Genomic DNA, 18,551 nt, shown 5'->3' with positions numbered 1-18,551 from the left:
TTGGTGCCCCCTTGATGATTGACATAAGCCACTGCTGTGGCATTGTCCGACTGGATCCGAACCGGGCTGCCCTGGAGCTGCTCGGTCCAGTGAATCAGACAAAGTCTGATCGCTCTCAGTTCCAATACATTTATCGGTAACCTGGACTCTTCCAGGGACCAAAGCCCCTGGGCAGATAATTGGCCGAGAATTCCTCCCCACCCGGATAGACTGGCATCCGTGGTGACAATCGTCCAGTATATTGGCAGAAATGACTTCCCCTGGCTGAGCATCGGAGACCGAAGCCACCAGACCAGAGACTCCCTGGTCCGCTCGCTCAATCGGATCCGATTGTCCAGGGAATCTGGATTCCGGTTCCATTTGAGAAGAATCTCTCCTTGAAGGATTCGGGTATGGGACTGGGCAAATGGTACTGCTTCGAAGGAAGCCACCATCAAACCCAGGACCCTCATGCCAGTCCGAAGAGAAGGCCAGTTGTCGGATAGTAACAACTGAATTGTCGATTGAATCTTCCGGAGTTTCCCCGCCGGAAGAAATACTTTTGCCCTGGATGTGTCTAAAATTAGACCCAGATATTCCAGCCTCCTGGTGGGAACCAGAGAAGACTTCTGCAGGTTCATCAGCCATCCGAACTCTTGCAAAGAGATCATGGTGATCTCTAAGTTTAGTAACAGAGTCTGCGGAGACCCGCACGGAGCAGAAGATCGTCTAGGTAACCTAGAATCGATATGCCTCGTTGTCGCAACAGTGCCAACACCTTTGTGAAGACCCGGGAGCCGAGGCGAGACCAAAGGGTAATGCCACAAACTGATAATGGTTCTCCTCTACGGAGAAACGCAGGAAACGCTGATGTCCTGCGTAAATGGGAATGTGAAGATAGGCATCCTTGATGTCTATGGACGCTAGAAAATCCCCCTGATGCAGGGAGGCCGCTACTGTGCGAATAGATTCCATCTTGAATTTTTGTATCTTGACAAAAAGATTGAGCGCTCTTAAGTCCAGAATTGGACGCACCTTGCCCTCTTTCCTGGGTATTGTGAACAGTTTCGAATAAAACACTTGAAAACGCTCTGTCCAAGGAACGTGGACCACCACTCCTTGTTGCATTAAATCCGTGACCGCCCCCCGCAGAGCTTCTAGGCGATCCGGGGATAGTCGGATATTGGAAGGGAAGAATCGCACCAGTGGGAGTGATTGAAACTCGATCTTGTAACCTGACCGTATGACTTCGCAAACCCACTTGTCCGGGATTCTGGAAAGCCATGGATCCGGAAACCGGCGAAGACGTCCCCCCACCCCAGCTATGGGTGGGGGCGCACCTTCAGGCTTTAGTAGTCTTATCTTCAGGTCTGGAAGAGCCGGACTTTTGTTTGCCTGACCAGCGCCCCTTGAAACCTCCTGAAGGAGTTTTGGAGGGCTTTGCTTTATCGCCCGCGGGGCGAAAAAATTTCTTATGAGCGGAAAAGGAAGGCCCCGTCTCTGACGAGGTCCTTTACCCTTAGTACTTTGTGGCAAAAACGTGCTCTTGCCTCCAGTGAGATCCTTGATAATCTCATCTAAGTTGGCCCCAAATAGGCGCTCCCCCTGAAAAGGGAGATTAGCCAAAGCTCTCTTGGAACCTTGGTCCGCTGACCAACACTTTAGCCACAGTGTACGCCTGAGGACCACTGCTGAAATTGAAGCTCGCCCCAACAATGGAGTGGCGTCTAGAGCAGCGTCACAGACAAACTGTAGCCCCTGTATCATCTGTTCCAGCAGATCTGATACCGCCTGGGGGATGTCTCTCCCCTCTAAGTCCCGGCGTAACCACTTGGTCCATTCTGTCACAGTTTGTGAAACCAGACCAATAGCAATTACTGGTCTAAATGCTGACCCAATCAGGGAAAAGATGGCGCGAGACACAGCTTCCACCTTACGATCCACTGAATCCTTAAAGGACGGAGCGTCCTCCAATGGGATAACCGTAGCTTTGTTCAATCTGGAAATTGGTGAATCCACCACAGGTGGTACTGTCCATTTCTTGAGGAGGGATTCCTCGAACGGATAACGCCTAATAATGCGTTTGGAAATAGCAGGGGTTCGTTTTGGATGACCCCATTCTTCCTTAATTACATTACCAAAACATTTGGGCAAGGGAAATACTTTCGCCATTTTGGTCCGTTTATTAGTACCAAAAGGGATCTCAGTCTCAGCTACTTCCGACGGTGTAACCTGCAGTCCTAAGGTTTCCCGGACAGATACAATTAGTGCGTTCACCAACGCTTCCTCTTGGGCTATGGTAGATGCGGAAACATCCTCCTCACTGTCTGAAGAGACAGTACCCGAGACACAAGCCCCAGATGATGGACCTGCACCTGCAGTGACAGGCTCAGACTCTGAATCTGAAGTTTTAGATGAAATAGGGGTAGGCGGGGGTCGCTTCCTTGCACCCTGTCCCTGACAGGCCACTTCCACCCGGGATACAAAAGACTCTAAAACCGCTGATAATGCATCAATAGTAAGTGGGGAACTGGAGGGTCCTGCAGCCACCTCGAGGGGATCAGGTGGAGATACATGTGTGGCCGGGTCCATGTTAATCCAGGACACTTTGCCAGAAAAAAAAAAAAATTTGAAACAATAAAAATACCTCTTTTTTCTTTTTTTTTTGTAATCCCCCAGCGCAATAGCGCCCCTCAGCGTACCTGCTTTGGACCCCCACAGAGAGAGAGAGAGACCCCAAGGGCTCACCACCTGATGCAGAGAAGTTTCTATCAAACTGCTGTCAGCGTTGTCCTATGCAGACTGGGAAGTCCTGTGCTAGCTTTCCCGGGTAAAAGGAAGTGGCTCCGCCCCCTTTGCACGCCTTCCGGTGCTCCCAGCTACTCCTCGAGGTAGGCTGGGCACATCAAACATGGCCGCCCCCATGCAGGAGACACCAGGCTACGGCAAAATGGCGGCCTGCGTAGACAATGCAGTCTGTGACGTGCGGTCTACAGCAAAATGGCGGCGGACTGCCGATCTAGTGTGGCTCCTCCGGAGGATAGCAGCGGCCTGCGAACGGCTATGAAAGGCTGGCGGCAGCCTGTAAATGCGGCCTGCGGGAGGATGGCGATAGCCTCTGTATCCCTCAGTATAAGGTAGGTGCTTGCCCCTTACCTAAATGCCAGTATCTTATATTTCAAAATAGTCAATCGAACCAGGCTTCCTTGGAGACCAAACCTGCTAGAGGAACCAAGGCTGCTGGAGTGTCAGCTCCCAAACCAAGGCTGCTGGAGTGTCAGCTCCCAAACCAAGCCTGCTGGAGTGTCCAAATCACACCATCACAGGGAGATATGTGAACCTGTTATAGGCTAAAGGGGGAACCTTAATGTCAAAAGGTCCGACCATACACAGAGGGGCCCGTATCCCAAAAACCCCACAGGGGGGAAGGGGGAACATCTACTCACCATACCGGAACTGACGGGCACCCTTTCTTAACAGAACCCCTTCTCCACCGAGGTGGGGGGCTGTCGACCAATACGGACGCCGTGACTCTGCTGGTCATTGGCGTCCAAGCGAGACGTTTAACTCGCAGGGTCAGTCCCCGTCCAGTGGGACTATGTCGCGGCCGACCCAGCGCGGAGCTATGGCCTGCACGCGCTCGTAGGCTGAACCGGGGTGACCACTGGTTTTCAACATCCAGCCCGTCGCCCGGCTCCAGCATACTTACTTGAATGTGTCGCGGCCTACCCAGCGCGGAGCTATGGCCTGCGCGCGCTCGTAGGCCGGCTGGGGTGACCACTGGATCTCAACATCCAGCCCGTCGCCCAGATCCGGCGTGATTTGCTTGAAGATCTCACAGGAAAACTGGAGAAAACCACTACCTAAAAGGAAAAAATTTTCTAAAAAAAAAAAAATCTTGCCAGGACCAAAGATCCCAGCAAGGAACTTAGGCCCTTACTCCTGACTAGACAGAAAAAAAACTAACATCCTGTAGCAGAGAGAGAGAGGATATACCCTCTGGGACTGCCCCTAGGGTGGAGCCAGAACGTTTTTTTCTGCCTAGTGTCCTACTCCTGTAGAGGGCAGTATAACCCAATTGATATGAATCAATGAGCGACAGAGAAAAAGGGATTGGCCAATGCATTCCAAAGGGGAATAAGTATAAAAGAGCTAAAATAAACCCTGGGTGGCTAAACTCCAACATAAAAAGGCATATTAAAACAAAAGAAAATGCCTTCAAAAAATACAAGGGGTTATTGGCAGCATTCCAACATTACAAAGAGTGCAATAAGAAATGTAAAGGCGACGTCAAGGCAGCTAAAATAAAACACGAAAGGCACATAAAAATTCTTTAGGTATATACAGTATTTCACAAAAGTGAGTACACCCCTCACATTTTTGTAAATATTTTATTATATCTTTTCATGTGACAACACTGAAGAAATGACACTTTGCTACAATGTAAAGTAGTGAGTGTACAGCTTGTATAACAGTGTAAATGTGCTGTCCCTTCAAAATAACTCAACACACAGCCATTAATGTCTAAACCGCTGGAAACAAAAGTGAGTACACCTCTAAGTGAAAATGTCCAAATTGGGCCCAAAGTGTTAATATTTTGTGTGGTCACCATTATTTTCCAGCACTGCTCTAACCCTCTTGGGCATGGAGTTCACCAGAGCTTTATAGGTTGCCACAGGAGTCCTCTTCTACTCCTCCAAGACGACATTACGTCTGGTGGATGTTAGCGACCATGCGCTCCTTCACCTTCCATTTAAAGATGCCCCGCAGATGCAATAGGGTTTAGGTCTGGAGACATGCTTAGTCAATCCATCACCTTTACCCTCAGCTTCTTTAGCAAGGCAGTGGTCGTCTTGGAGGTGTGTTTGGGGTCGTTATGTTGGAATACTGCCCTGCGGCCCAGTCCCGAAGGGAGGGGATTATGCTCTGCTTCAGTATGTCACAGTACATGTTGGCATTCGTGGATCCCTCAATGAACTGTAGCTCCCCAGTGGTGGCAGCCCTCATGCAGCCCCAGACCTTGACACCCCAACCACCATACTTAACTGTAGGCAGGACACATTTGTCTTTGCACACCTCACCTGGTTGCCGCCACACACGCTTGACACAATCTGAACCAAATAAGTTTATCTTGGTATCATCAGACCACAGGACATGTCTCTAGTAATCCATTTCCTTAGTCTGCTTGTCTTCAGCAAACTGTTTGTCAGGTTTCTTGTGCATCATCTTTAGAAGACGCTTCCTTCTGGGATGACAGCCATACAGACCAATTTGATGCAGTGTGTGGCGTATGGTCTGAGCACTGACAGGCTGACCCCCCCTCCCAACCTCTGCGGCAATGCTGGCAGCACTTATATGTCTATTTTCCAAAGACAATCTCTGGATATGACGCGGAGCACGTGCACTTAACCTCTTTGGTCGACTAGGGCGAGGCCTGTTCTGAGTGGAACTTGTCCTGTTAAACCGCTGCATGGTCTTGGCCACTGTGCTGCAGCTCAGTTTCAGAGTCTGGGAAATCTTATTATAGCCCAGGCCATCTTTATAAAAAGACGACGAAGGGAATCTGGCCACAGAGGACAGAGAGAAGGCGAAAGTGCTAAATAAATTCTTCTCTTCAGTCTTTACAAAAGAATTGGGGGCTACACTAACCCAGCTTGTAATGTTAAAATAAATAATACACCACAGGAAGCTCCTTCATGGTTAAAAGAAGGCAGACTCAGAACTAAACTTGAAAAATTAACATAAATAAATCACCGGGACTGGCTGGCTTACACCCGAGGATCCTTAAAGAACTCGGCCAGGTGATAGCCAGACCATTGTCCTTAATCTTTATGGATAGTCTACTGACTGGAATGGTGCCAGCTGATTAGAAAAAAGCCAACTTGGTACCAATATTTAAAAAAGGGCCGAGATATATCACGGGGAACTAAAGGCCGGTTAGCTTAACATCAGTAGTCTTCAAGATTTTGGAGGGGATGATAAGGGATTATATACAAGACTTTAGTAATAAAAGTGGTATTATTAGTAGTAGTAAGCATGAATTCATGAAAAAATTGTTCTTGCCAGACTAACCTATTAATCTTCTATGAGGAAGTGAGTTGCCATCTAGATAAAGGAAGGCCTGTGAATGTGATGTATCTGGACTTTGCAAAGGCATTTGACACAGTTCCCCACAAATGCTTACTGTACAAACTAAGGTACGTACGTATGGACCATAGAGTGAGTACCTGGATTAAAAACTGGCTCCAGGGGCAAGTCCACAGGGCGGTGATAAATGGGGAGTATTGGATTGGTCAGGTGTGGAAAATGGGGTCCCCCAAGGATCTGCCCTGGGACCAATCCTGCATAATTTATCCATGAATGACCTAGAGGATGTGATATCCAGCACAATCTTGGTATTTGCAGACAATACTAAGCTAAGCAGGCCAATATCTTCTATGCCGGACGTGGTATACTTACAAGTATACCTGAACAAAATAATGGGGTGGGCAACTACATGGCAGATGAGGTTTAATATTGAAAATGTAAGGTAATGCACTTGGGTATCAGAAATAAGAAAGCAAGTTACTCGCTAGGCGGTGATTCTCTGGGTGAATCTAAGATGGAAAAGGACCTGGGGGTCCTAGTGGACAATGGGCTTGGCAATGGCATGGGATGCCAAGCCGCTGAAAGCAAAGCCAACAGAATAATGGCATTTATAAAAAAGGTATTCACTCCAGAGATAAAGTGATTATTCTCCCACTCTACAAGACTCTGGTCCGCCCACATCTTGAATATGCTGTCCAGTTCTGGGAACCTGTCCTCAGAAAGGATGTGCTGGAACTGGAGAGAGTCCAGAGAAGGGCAACAAAGAATTAGAGGAATGGAGGACATCAGCTATGAGGAAAGCATTGAACTTATTCTCTCTGGAGAAGAGACGCTTGAGAGGGGATATGATATCAATGTACAAATACCGTACTGGTGACCTTAGCATAGGGAACAAACTTTTTAGAAAAAGGGAATTCAATAAGACACGGGGCCACTAACTAATACTAGAAGAAAAGCGGTTTAACCTTAAACTGCGGAAGGGGTTCTTTACGGTCAGAGAGGTAAGGATGTGGAATTCTCTTTCACAAGCAGTGGTATCAGCAGGGAGCATTGATAGTTTCAAAAAACTATTAGATGGGCACCTTAAAGACCACAACATACAGGGTATACAATGTACGGTTAACAGCAAACACACACACATCATAGGTTGACTGAATGGACTTGTGTCTTTTTTTCAACCTCATTAACTATGCAACTATGTATATACAGTATACTTACACTGTTTATCTGATAATCAGTTATGAATAAAGCATATCAATGAAATTTAACAGAAATTAGATAATGTAGCTACCTGCTTCACTAGTTAGCTATCTAAAATGAATGATAATTTAGGACGAGGACATCAAGGGTTATTACCCCATTCCTGTCCATCCTAAAGCTGGCCATTTGCACTGTCATGTAAATTTCATCTGGTTCCTGATAGATCTGTCAAAATTTGCTACGTGGGTGGCCCTGTCATACTCCCCTCCTACCCGACATCCCTAAATTAAATGGAAGATTTAATTAAAGCAGAAAAAGGAGATTGATTTATTAGTCCTATCCATGTGTGGGTGCTATCCAGTCATAAAAATGTGCCAGCTTTTTAAAGTTCCTCAAAATCTCTCTTTTTTTACCCAATATAGTTAAATAAATTTGCTAGTGTTTGAAAGGTACTAGCTGTACAGCCCCGTAATACAACCAATAGTTAGAAACCATTTTTCAAAGCAGTCTTATATTTAAAAGATTACATCAAACAAGATTTTAATCAATTCTTTTAAATCAAACAAGCAAACCTGATCGTGCTTCGATTTACAAATTTTCAAGTTTTCTGTGGGGGGTGTCCTCTTTAAACTGCAGTCTCTGCATTAATGTAAAAAACCTTCTGTGATCAGCCTCCCCCCCCCCAGAGCTCCCCTAAATACTTACCCGAACCCGATCTCTATTGGCCCCTGCTACTGTCAATCGAATCCTGTTTGGAAGGAGCGTGGGTGGGACTGAGCTGCACTGTGTGAGTCAAATAGACACACATCCCACCACAAAATCCCGACAAGCGCACCCAAAGCAAGTGGCCAGGATGCCGATAAGGAAGGTTTGGGTCTGCTCTGTGCAAAATCATTTCACAGAGCAGGTAAGCATGACATGTTTATTAATTTACAAAAAAAATGTACATTTATATTAATTTTAATTATGAGACTTTTCTTATTTTTCATTCTGACCAACGGGTCAAGAAATAAATGTGGAAAAAGGGGCCATTTACCATTAAGTAGATCAAAAGACATATAAAATATTTCTACCAGTTACGCTTTCCTCTTTCTTTAGTCTGAAAGACCAGAAGCTTGAGAATAATGGACCTTGGGGCAGAAACTGATGAAAGTTTAGGCTTTACAGCCCTATCAATATGAAACCTGGATAAATCCATGGCTGGCAATTTAGGGTGCAAAAAGCAATTCAAGAAACCTAGTAGATTCTTATGAACACAAGCAGAGTTTTTATGCATATCTTATATTGCCTACCTCTGCTGTTTGTGTCTTCATAAATCAGGATTGGCATTATCAGATCAAGGGGTATGAACTTCCACTTAGGCCCCTTTCACACATACGGACCATTAATTTCATCAATTCAGTCACGTTTTTTTGTCATCAGTTTTTTTCAGTCATCTTCAGTTTTTCATCCGTTTTTCATCCGCTGTCATCTGTTTTTCGTCCATTTTTCATCCGATCTGTTTTTTTAATTGAGGAAAAATAGGGCTTTCATCCGTTCAGAAAAACGGATGTTGACGGAAGCAGATGAAAACGGAGGATTTTTAAATGAACCACAGGGACTAAACATCCTTTTATAATTAATGAGCAACAAGCAAACCTTGACTGTTATCTAATTACAACTCTTTTACAGTTGTGTCATTTGCAAATACAAATTGTTAGCTAAGCAAAATATGCATTCCTTTGTGAAATTAACCAAGAAATGTATTAACTCTACTAAATTATGAAACAAAATGTTCATACACAACTAAATTAAAAAATAGCTTACTGTGTAGTGCGTTCCAAAGTAGCTGTTCACCTTTTCTGTGTTTAAAAGCAATACCAAGTTTATTATGACATACTCCTCTGTCTCTTTCATCCAGGTAAGTTCAGCATACAGCTTCCCTATTGAGTCTTTGTATTCCAAGAAAAAGCTTTGTCCCATAAAGTCATAAAGGGTCTCTGAGTATTTGCTTTCTTGTAGCTGTACTGGAGCACAGAAGCTCCAGTATGGCGTTTCTAAGTCATCCAAAACAGTGACATCCATCATGAAACAGTTCTGTAGAAGAATAACATTTTCTTTAATATTAGTATATATAACAAAAATAGGGTGGAAGAAAGTTTGGTGCCAAATAACTGTAAATAAAGATATTGAATGAATTACCTAGAGCCATGAAACATTTGGATATTCAACATTACCTAAAATATAAGTAAAACCAACAACAAATATATAGAAATATTGCAGTTTAACAGTTTTTTTTTATGTGGTTGCTGTTTAATACACTTCTTGTTCCAGGGTGACCATGCTCATTCATCCTTTATTTGTATTTTATTTGCTTTCAAAAATAGAATTTTCCTTTATATATTTTAATTGTTCATTTTTATCAAACTTACAAAATGCAAAGCGAGAAAAAGAAATATCTAAATCAAATCAATATTTGGTGTGACTACCCTTTGGCTTCAAACCAACCTCAATTCTTACACTTTCGCAAAGTCAGAGATTTTGTAAAATTAGAGTGCTAATGAACATCCATTTTATTTGTAGGCTGAAACACAATTATTAACTTAAACAGCTGTATAGGAGGCTTAAAAGTGGGTGAGGAAAAGCCAAACTCTGCTGAGGTTGTGGAAGACTGTTTTATGTCACAATACATAGACCATGGTAAGACTGAGCACAGCAACAAGACACAAGGTAGTTAAGGTGTTATACTGCATCAGCAAGGTCTCTCCCAGGAAAAGATTTCGTAGCAGACTGTGGTTTCAAAATATGCTACTCATGCTCTTTTGAAGACCCACAAAGAAACGGGCAACATTGAGGACCATAGACACAGTGGTCATTCACAGAAACTGAATACAGCGGATGAAACACACATCATATTTGCTTCCCTTTAACATTGGAAAATGTCCAGCAAAGCCATCAGCACAGAACTGGTAGAAAGAAACCAGTGGGATTAAGGGGGCCAGAAGTGGTCTTCATGGAAAAATTGTGGCCATAAAGCCATACCTCTGACGTGGAAACAAGGCTAAGCTACTCAAATATGCATTTAAACATAGGAACTAGGGTACAGAAAGCTAACAATGGGTGCTCTGGACTGATTTGAAATTTGAAAGGTTTGGCTAGGTCAAAATACCTTTTAACTTAATTGTACAGAACAGAAAACGTATTCATACACCCTGGGACGTCCCTAAGCAATAAATATAAAGGGCAACAACTATGCGAACTGTGCTAATGGGCCCATAAAAACAACAGGGCTCAACGATCCAAGTTTAGAGCAGGACTGCAAGAACCATGGGGACAAATGCTGCATCTGCAGAAAATTTGAAATCCACCTAGTCAAATTTTGAGAAAGGATTTACAGAAGACGAGGTGGCAGCATTCCAGAGTTGGACAACAGAGGCTTGATGTTTAAGCCCAGGATACTCCTGTAGATCTGGTGGAGTGGGTGGGCAATAGTGCAGGGGAAAGATTTTGTTTAAGAGCATAAGCTCTTGTAATCAATTTCCTGATCCACCAAGCAATGGTGGATTTTGAATCAGAGTACCCCTTTGCAAGGTCCTGAGGAAAGAACAAACAGGGAATTATTTTATATAATAGTAGCAGCAGCTTTTAAGTGCACTGTAATGGCTCTGGGTCTAGGCAATGTACAGAAAAATTTGATTTTTGACTTAACATAAAATCCATTTCTCTGAGTTCATTGATGGACACAGCTTCTGCTTTATTCAGAACCATAGGGTCATATCACCACCTACAGGAGTAGGACACTAGGCAGAAAAAAAACTTGGCTACGCCTATGGGCAGTCCCAGGTGGTATACTCCCCCTCTTTGCTATAGGTCCTCAGTTTAGTAACAAGCAGTGTCAAAAGTATTACAACTCCATAGAGAGGTAGGTGCTGTGTCCGTCAATGAACTCAGAGAAATGGATATTATTGTAGATCAAAAATCCCATTTTCTCTTTCGTTCACTGACGGACACAGCTTCTCCATTATTCAGAACCATAGGGATGCCCCCAAGCAGTGACAAACAAGGTAAACAGGAGCTCAACCTGAACAATACACCCCCAAAGAGAGAACAGACCATCTAAACAGCAGCCAGCAAAACTTTGCAGCCAAATGAAGCAGATACCAACATATACACCTTGTGGATTTTTTTGTAAAAAGTGTGCACCGACGACCAAGTGGCTGCCTTGTAAACCTGCGTCACGGATGCCTGATGACGAAAGACCCAAGAAGCACGAAGTGCCCGAGTAAAGTGAGGAGGAGGAACCTGACCCTTGATAGAATAGGCCTGGGTCTCTGTCTGTCTGGTCCATCTGAAAATGGTTGCAGAAGAAACGGACAGCCCCTTTCTTGGCTGTTCATGATCACAATTGGTGAGTCTGACCTCTCAAAAGACTCCGTGGCTGCCAAATACACCCGAATCGCCGGAACCACATTCAAGGTATGCAAAGCAAATTCCTTAGGATGTTTAGGCCTGGGACACAGGGACAGCAACACAATGTCTTCATTCAAATGGAAATCAGAGACTACCTTAGGAAGGGACGATGGACATGGGCGATGAACCACCTGATCTTTGCGACCACCATAGGGGATACGACACGATAACGCCGCCAGCTCCGACAGCCTGCGAGCAGAAGTGATAGCCACCAAAAAGGCCGCCATCTTGGACAGCATATGCATTGGAATCCCCTGAATATTCTCAAAGGGAGGCTTCTAGAGAACTGAAAGCATCACGTTCAGATCCCAAGGTGGTAGAGGAGACCGCACTGGTGGAGTCAGATATCGAACCCCTTGAATAAAAGGTATGCACCAGGGAGTGCATGGCCAGGGGTTGCTGAAAGAGGACCGCCAAGGCCGACACCTGGCCCTTGATGGTATAAGGCCAATTTTTGCTCAACACCTCATGATAGTTAAAACCAAAAAGAGGTAGACTTCCTAGCCTTAAGCAGCATTGGAATCACAGCCCCAGGAAAACCTCTATCATCTGTCAAGTCAGCGACTGTTAAGCAGGATGAAGATTGGCCCTTGGGACAGTAGATTCTCTCTGAGCGGCAGCCTTCAAGGAACATCGGCGACCAGCCGCACCAGGTCGGTTTACCAAGACTGACGAGGCCAATCTGGGGCTACTAGAATGACTGGAATACCCTCAGCCTCGATTTTGCACAAAACCCACGGCAGAAGCTTGAGAAGGGAAAAGGCATGGATCAGACGATACGGATCCCACAGGGCCGCCAGAGCAAACCTGTTGAGCGGGGTCGCCAACAGATCCACTTCAGGGGTGTCCCACCAGAGACCTATCTGATGCAACACGTCTGGATTAAGGGACCCCTGGTGCAACACCCTTTCAGACTGAGATAATCCACCTGACCGTTTTCCATTCCTGGAATGTATACGGCGGAGAGGGCCGGAACAAAGCGTTTCTTCCACCGGAGAATGACGGCTACTTCCAGGGCTGCCAACAAACTCTGTGTCCACCCTGGTAAATGACATAAGCAACCACCATAGCATTGTCTGACTGAATCCGCACTGGAAGCCCCTGGCGATCTGTCCAGTGATCCAGGCACAGCCTGATCGCCCAAAGTTCCAAGACATAGCAACCCTGAGCGGAGGTCAGTCCCAGGACACTTTTCCACCTGGGCAGACTGGCAACAGTGGTAACCACTGTCCAATACAAGGGGAGAAAAGATTTGCCCTGCTGAAGAGCCGGAGAGCGAAGCCACCAGACCAGAGACCCCCTGGTTTCCCAGCTCAGCTGGATCTGATTGTCCAGGGACTTAGGGAACTTGTCCCACTTTACCAGGATCTCCTTTTGAAGGGACCTAGTATGGAACTGTGCAAACAGGACTGCCTCGAAGATGGATACCATCAGGACCAAAACCCGCAAGTAAGTCCAAAGGGAGGACTATCTGCTGGACAGCAGGAGATAAAATCGCAGCAGGCAACTTTCCAGAAGAAGGAACACTCTGGCTAGAGCTGAATCCAGAGTCAGACCCAGATAATCCAATTTCAGAGCAGACTTCTGGTAATCAGAATCAGAGCAGACTTCTGGTAATTTAGAAGCCAACCAAACTCCTTCAGGGTCTGTATAGTGATCACCACGTTGTCCATCAAGGCAGTAGAGGACTCCACTCGCAAAAGGAGATAGCCCAGTACCGCACCCCCCCCCCCCTCACTGACGTAGCAATAAGAACTGGGGCCAACACTTTTGTGAAGACCCGGGGAGCGGAGGTGAGACCAAAGGGTTAAGCCACGACCTGATAATGTTCTTTTCTCACAGCAAAAAGGAGAAAGCACTGCTGTCGAGCACATATTGGAATGTACAGGTAAGCATTCTTGATGTCAATAAAGGCAAGAAAATCTCCCTGATGTAGGGATACCACCACTGTGCGAAAGGACTCCATTCTGAACTTCTGTTTCCGCTCAAGCAGTTCAGGGCCTTAAGGTCCTGAATCGGTTGTAACTTGCCCTCCTTCTTCAGGACAGTGAACAGGTTTGAATAAAAACCCTGAAACCGTTCCAGTACCAGAACCGGGACAATCACACCCTAAAGCAGCAGGTCTTGCACTGCCACAAATACAGCTTGCAATCGGTCCGGGGACAGACACACGTCGGAAGGGAAGAAGGAACGAAACTATCTTGAAACCGGACAGTATCACTTAGTAAACCCATTTGGGTTACTAAGGCGGTCACCAAGCCAGAAAACCAGCGAAGATGTCTCCTCACCCCAGGCATGGGTGAGGGTGCACCTTCATGCAAAAGGAGCCTTGTCTGCAGGTCTAGAGAATCCTGCTCTTGGCTTGCCAGACTAGGGCCACTTGGAACCACCCAAGAAGGACTTGAAAGGTTTTGAAACCTTGTCAGTGGACCCTGAAGGACGACAACATTTTTTGTGAGCCGAGAAAGACGGGCAACGTCTGCGTTGAGGTTTCCTTTCCCTTCCCACACTGTGGAAGAAAGGTACTCTTCCCTCCCAGTGAGACTCTTAACCACTTCCTTACCGCTGGACGTCATATGACGTCCTGGGCTTTGAGTGGGTATATCTGAATGATGCAGATGCAGGCATCATTCAGATACAATTTTTTTCAGCCGGCTATTCCCTTTACCGTAAGAACAATCATAGCGGCTGTTCAACCACTTGATCGTTCTTACAGGCCTCCGGTGCTTCCACTGGCTCGCCCATGCGACCGGTGAGCCGATGGTCCTTGCAAGTCTCTGACTCCCGGAGGCTCGGGCGCGACATGATGATATCACGCCCGGCCTGGCAGTTTTCTAAAAAAAAAAAAAAACACTAAAAGTGATTTAAAAAAAGTGCCCCCGCGTGCTCGCACGCGGAAGCGAACGAATGCGTTCGTCGTGGCCACATATGTAAACGGCGTTCAATCCATACATGTGAGGTATCGCTGCAAACGTTAGAGCGAGAGCGACAATTCTAGCTCAAGACCTCCACTGTAACTCTAAACTGGTGACCTACCGAAGTTTGGCATCATTCCACGAGTGTGCGCAATTTTAAAGCCTGACATGTTAGGTATCTATTTAAGCGGGGTAACATCATCTTTCACATTATACAAAAAAATTGGGCTAACTTTAGTGCTCTGTTTTTAATTCATAAAACAGTTTTTTTTTCCAAATAAAAAGCGCTTGAAAAATTTCTGCCCAAATACCGTATGACATAAAAAGTTGCAATGACTGCCATTTATTCCCTAGGGTCTCTGCTAAAAAAAAAAAAAAAAAAAAACTATAATATGTGGGGGTTCCGAGTAATTTTCTAGCATATAAAATGATAATTTTTACATGTAGGAAGGAGCGGAGTGCCAGAAATCACACGGTATGGAAGTGGTTAATGTTGTCATCCAGGGTAGCCCCAAACAGGCGATCACCTTGGAAGGGTAAATCAGTCAGAGCTTTTTTAGAAGTCTGGTGCGCAGACCAACATTAAAGCCACAATACACGCTTAAGCCCCACTGCCAAAACAGAAATCTTAGAAACCAGGGGAGCTGCATCCAAAGAGGGATCACAGACAAACTGCAGCCCCTGGACCAACTGGTCCACCAACTCAGCAAAAGCAGGGAATCAGCTCACACTCTAGGTCATGGCACAAAAGAGTAGCCCTCTCAGTTAGTGCTTACGACACCAGGGCAATGGCCAGGACTGGCCCCAGTACTTATCCAGCAATAGTGAACATATTGCGGGCCACAGACTGCGCCTTCCTGTCAGCCGGATCTTAAAAGCCAGAGATTCCTGTACTGGAATCATGGTTGCCTTGTTCAACCTACAGACAGAGGGGTCCACTGCTGATGGAACAGTCCAACTCTTGAGGAGAGACTCCTCAAAGGGGTACTGCACTGCAAAAGCGTGTAGTAACCACAAAGGGACGTTTCAGACGCTCCCACTCTTTAGAGACAATTTTGTCAAAACAGGAGGGATAAGGAAACACATTAGCCATGCGAGACTGCATGTGGGCGCCAAAGGGGACCGGCAACTCTGCCGCAGTCTGAGCTGCATCCTCCATTTTTAAAGTTTCCTGCATAAATGCAATCAGTGCATCAAATAGCGCCTTCTCATGCACATCTACAGGTGTGTAGGAATTATCCTCACTATCTGCTAACCAGGGAGCGTAGCCGCAGATCCCGCTGGGTGGGCCACGTCTGCGGCGGCCGAGTCAGATTCAGGATCTGATTAGACAGACGAGGCAGGGGAAGGTGGGGGGTGCTTTTCGCTAGCCCGCCACCCAAAGGCCACCTCTACCCAGGAAAGAAAGGACTCCATGACTGCTGTCAGTGCACTCTTGAAAGGCAGGGACCTCTAGGGAACTGCAGACTCTGGATGGGGGTTAGGTGGGGAAAAGTGCTCCTAAGACTCCATAAGTAACGAGGGGGACCCCCACAAAAAGTGTCAGAGTACCTGTCTCTAGTCCATCAGAGTACCCAAGAACCTCTCTGTAGCCCATTAGAGTACCCAAGTACCACTCTGTAGCCCATCAGAGTACCCGAGTACCTTTCTGAAGCTGATCAGTGTACCTAAGTACCTGTCTGTAGCCCATTGGAGTACCTGAGTACCTATCTGCAGCCCATGCCTCCTAGATTGTGTGTTGGGGTGTTTGCTTTCCAAAATGGGGTAATTTTGTAGGCTTTTCCATTGTCTCTTACTAAATACCCTGGAATGTCTACTTTCCAAAAATGGGTAATTTGGGGAGTATTTGTACTGTCCTGACATTTCAGTGCCTCAAGAAATGAGACAGGCCGTCGGTACATCAGGTGTGATCAATTTTCAATGATTAGCACCATAGCATGTAGACTCTATAACTTTCACACAGACTAAATAATATCCACCATTTTGCGTTATTTTTACCAAAGATATGTAGCAGTATAAATTTTGGCCCAAATTTATGAAAAAAAAATTACTTATTTGAAAAATGTTATAATAGAAACTAAAACAAAATTTTTTTTTCAAGATTTTCGCTTTTTTTCCACTTATATCGCAAAAAGTAAAAAAAACTCAGTGGTGATTAAATACCACCAAAAGAAAAAGCTCCATTTGTGTGAAAATAATGATAAAAAAATTTGGGTACAGAGTTGCATGACTGAGTAATTATCATTCAAAGTGTGAGAGCACTGAAAGCTGAAAATTGGTCTGGGCAGCAAGGGGGTGAAAGTGCCCTATATTGAAGTGGTTAGGAGAGGGATCCAGTGCTGGAGGGACAACCTGCCTCCTCCAAGTTCCAAGATGTTGATAGGAAGTTTGGTTTCTTCTCCTGACCTTGCTTCTAAAATTGTCAAGAATTGGAAGACTCCTCCCCAGCCTAACAGACATCTGCGTCTTTTGTAAAAACTTTTCCATTGTAGGGCATAAAAGATTTTCCCACTCTTAAGGCTGAAGTGGTGATCCAACAAGACAAGGTTCTGATTTGGCTGGATAGGAGCATGGGTGTGGGGTGTGTTGAGGGAAAGAGCCTGCTTCTTCCATGCTGACAGCATATTTAGTTGGAGAGTTCTTAAGTGGAACTGGGCGAATGCTAGTGCCCTAGAAAGAGGCAGACCTTAGACCCAGAACTCCCATGACAAATTTCACTGAGCGAATTCTCTTGGATCTCAATAGTCGAGCATGAACTCTTAGGCTGGCCATACACTATACAATTTTCCTATTCAATTTCCTTTAGATTTACCTTCAACTAAGTAGTACAAGGACCTGCCTGACTGCATACAAATTGAAAATGTCTAGGTTTGACCTTATATTATATGGTTTTGGTAAATCTAAAGGAAAGTTGAACAAGAAAATTGTATAGTCTATGGCCAGCCTTAGAGAAAGAACTTTCTTTGATGGAAGAAAATGTTTTGGCTTGGGATGTATCCAGGATCAGACAAGTATTCTAGGCACAGGGAAGAGCAGATTTCTTTAAACTGATCACCCAGCCAAATATCTGGAACAAGGAATCATCTTTTGAAAATTTGCTAATAGTTGCAAGAGAGATGAATCCTTTAAGAAAGAGTAGTCTAGATAGCTCAGGGCGAAGATGGCAAACGGCGCGGCCCCCCCCGCCGATATGAAGAAAGAGTCAGTGTCATTTTAAAACAAGAAAATACTTAAAACAACACAAATCAAATGAGGTTTAATTCAATAGAAACAGAGCTTGCTCACACATTTTAAATATATGTATTTTATTAGAGGTACTTGAAGTGCTTTGAAATAATAATACAGTTTTGCTTCCCTACTGACAGGACAGAGCTCTGCCTTGTTTACATAGTGTGCGTCTTCCCAACGATCTGGTGGTCATCCATTGGCCGTCACACGCTGATCGGCATCTGCTGTGTATTAACACAGCACAGCCGGGTCGCCTGTGGCGCACGTGTGTGCCCCCTATTTGGGAGTGCCAGATTAGCTACCTAGTATGTGATCCAGTGCAGCAGAGCCACCGTACATGTGATACGGTCGGCAAGCAGATAATGACCACAAGCATCAGTCCCAGTTTCTGCAATTATATCCCCCAGCATCAATGCCAGTTTAGAAAATAACTCTCAGCAGAAATGGCAGTCTCCCTAATAACAACCGCCAACATCAGTGCCCTGCCAGAAAGTAACTGAAGAAATGTGAAAAAAAAAAAGGTTTAAACAAGTAAATATGATATACTTTTCTATCTATTCACTAATGCTGCACGAGGATTAAAGAATAATCAATTTTGATCAGGAGAGTGGAGTACCACTTTAAAGACCACCTGTCTTTCACTACTCATCATAGGGTTAACTTCCAAAAGAATCTGTCAACATGTGCTGTGCT

At 45.2% G+C, this 18,551-nt stretch overlaps 1 protein-coding gene across 1 annotated transcript in view; it reads right to left on the bottom strand.

The window, feature by feature from the left end:
• Window positions 1-18,551, bottom strand: part of FBXO15 (F-box protein 15) — a gene marked incomplete at its 5' end in the record, with an annotated part of 243,412 nt that overhangs the window by 5,353 nt on the left and 219,508 nt on the right. The window contains one exon of the mRNA XM_082257658.1: window positions 9,073-9,342. Within this exon, the coding sequence (XP_082113784.1) occupies window positions 9,073-9,342 (270 nt within the window). The remainder of the gene's footprint in view (window positions 1-9,072; window positions 9,343-18,551) is intronic.

This window comes from Pelophylax lessonae, assembly GCF_965119305.1.
Source record: "Pelophylax lessonae genome assembly, chromosome: 5".
Lineage (NCBI taxonomy): Eukaryota > Metazoa > Chordata > Amphibia > Anura > Ranidae > Pelophylax > Pelophylax lessonae.
Note: the sequence above shows the minus strand (reverse complement) of the source record. Positions and strands in the feature narration are given on the sequence as shown.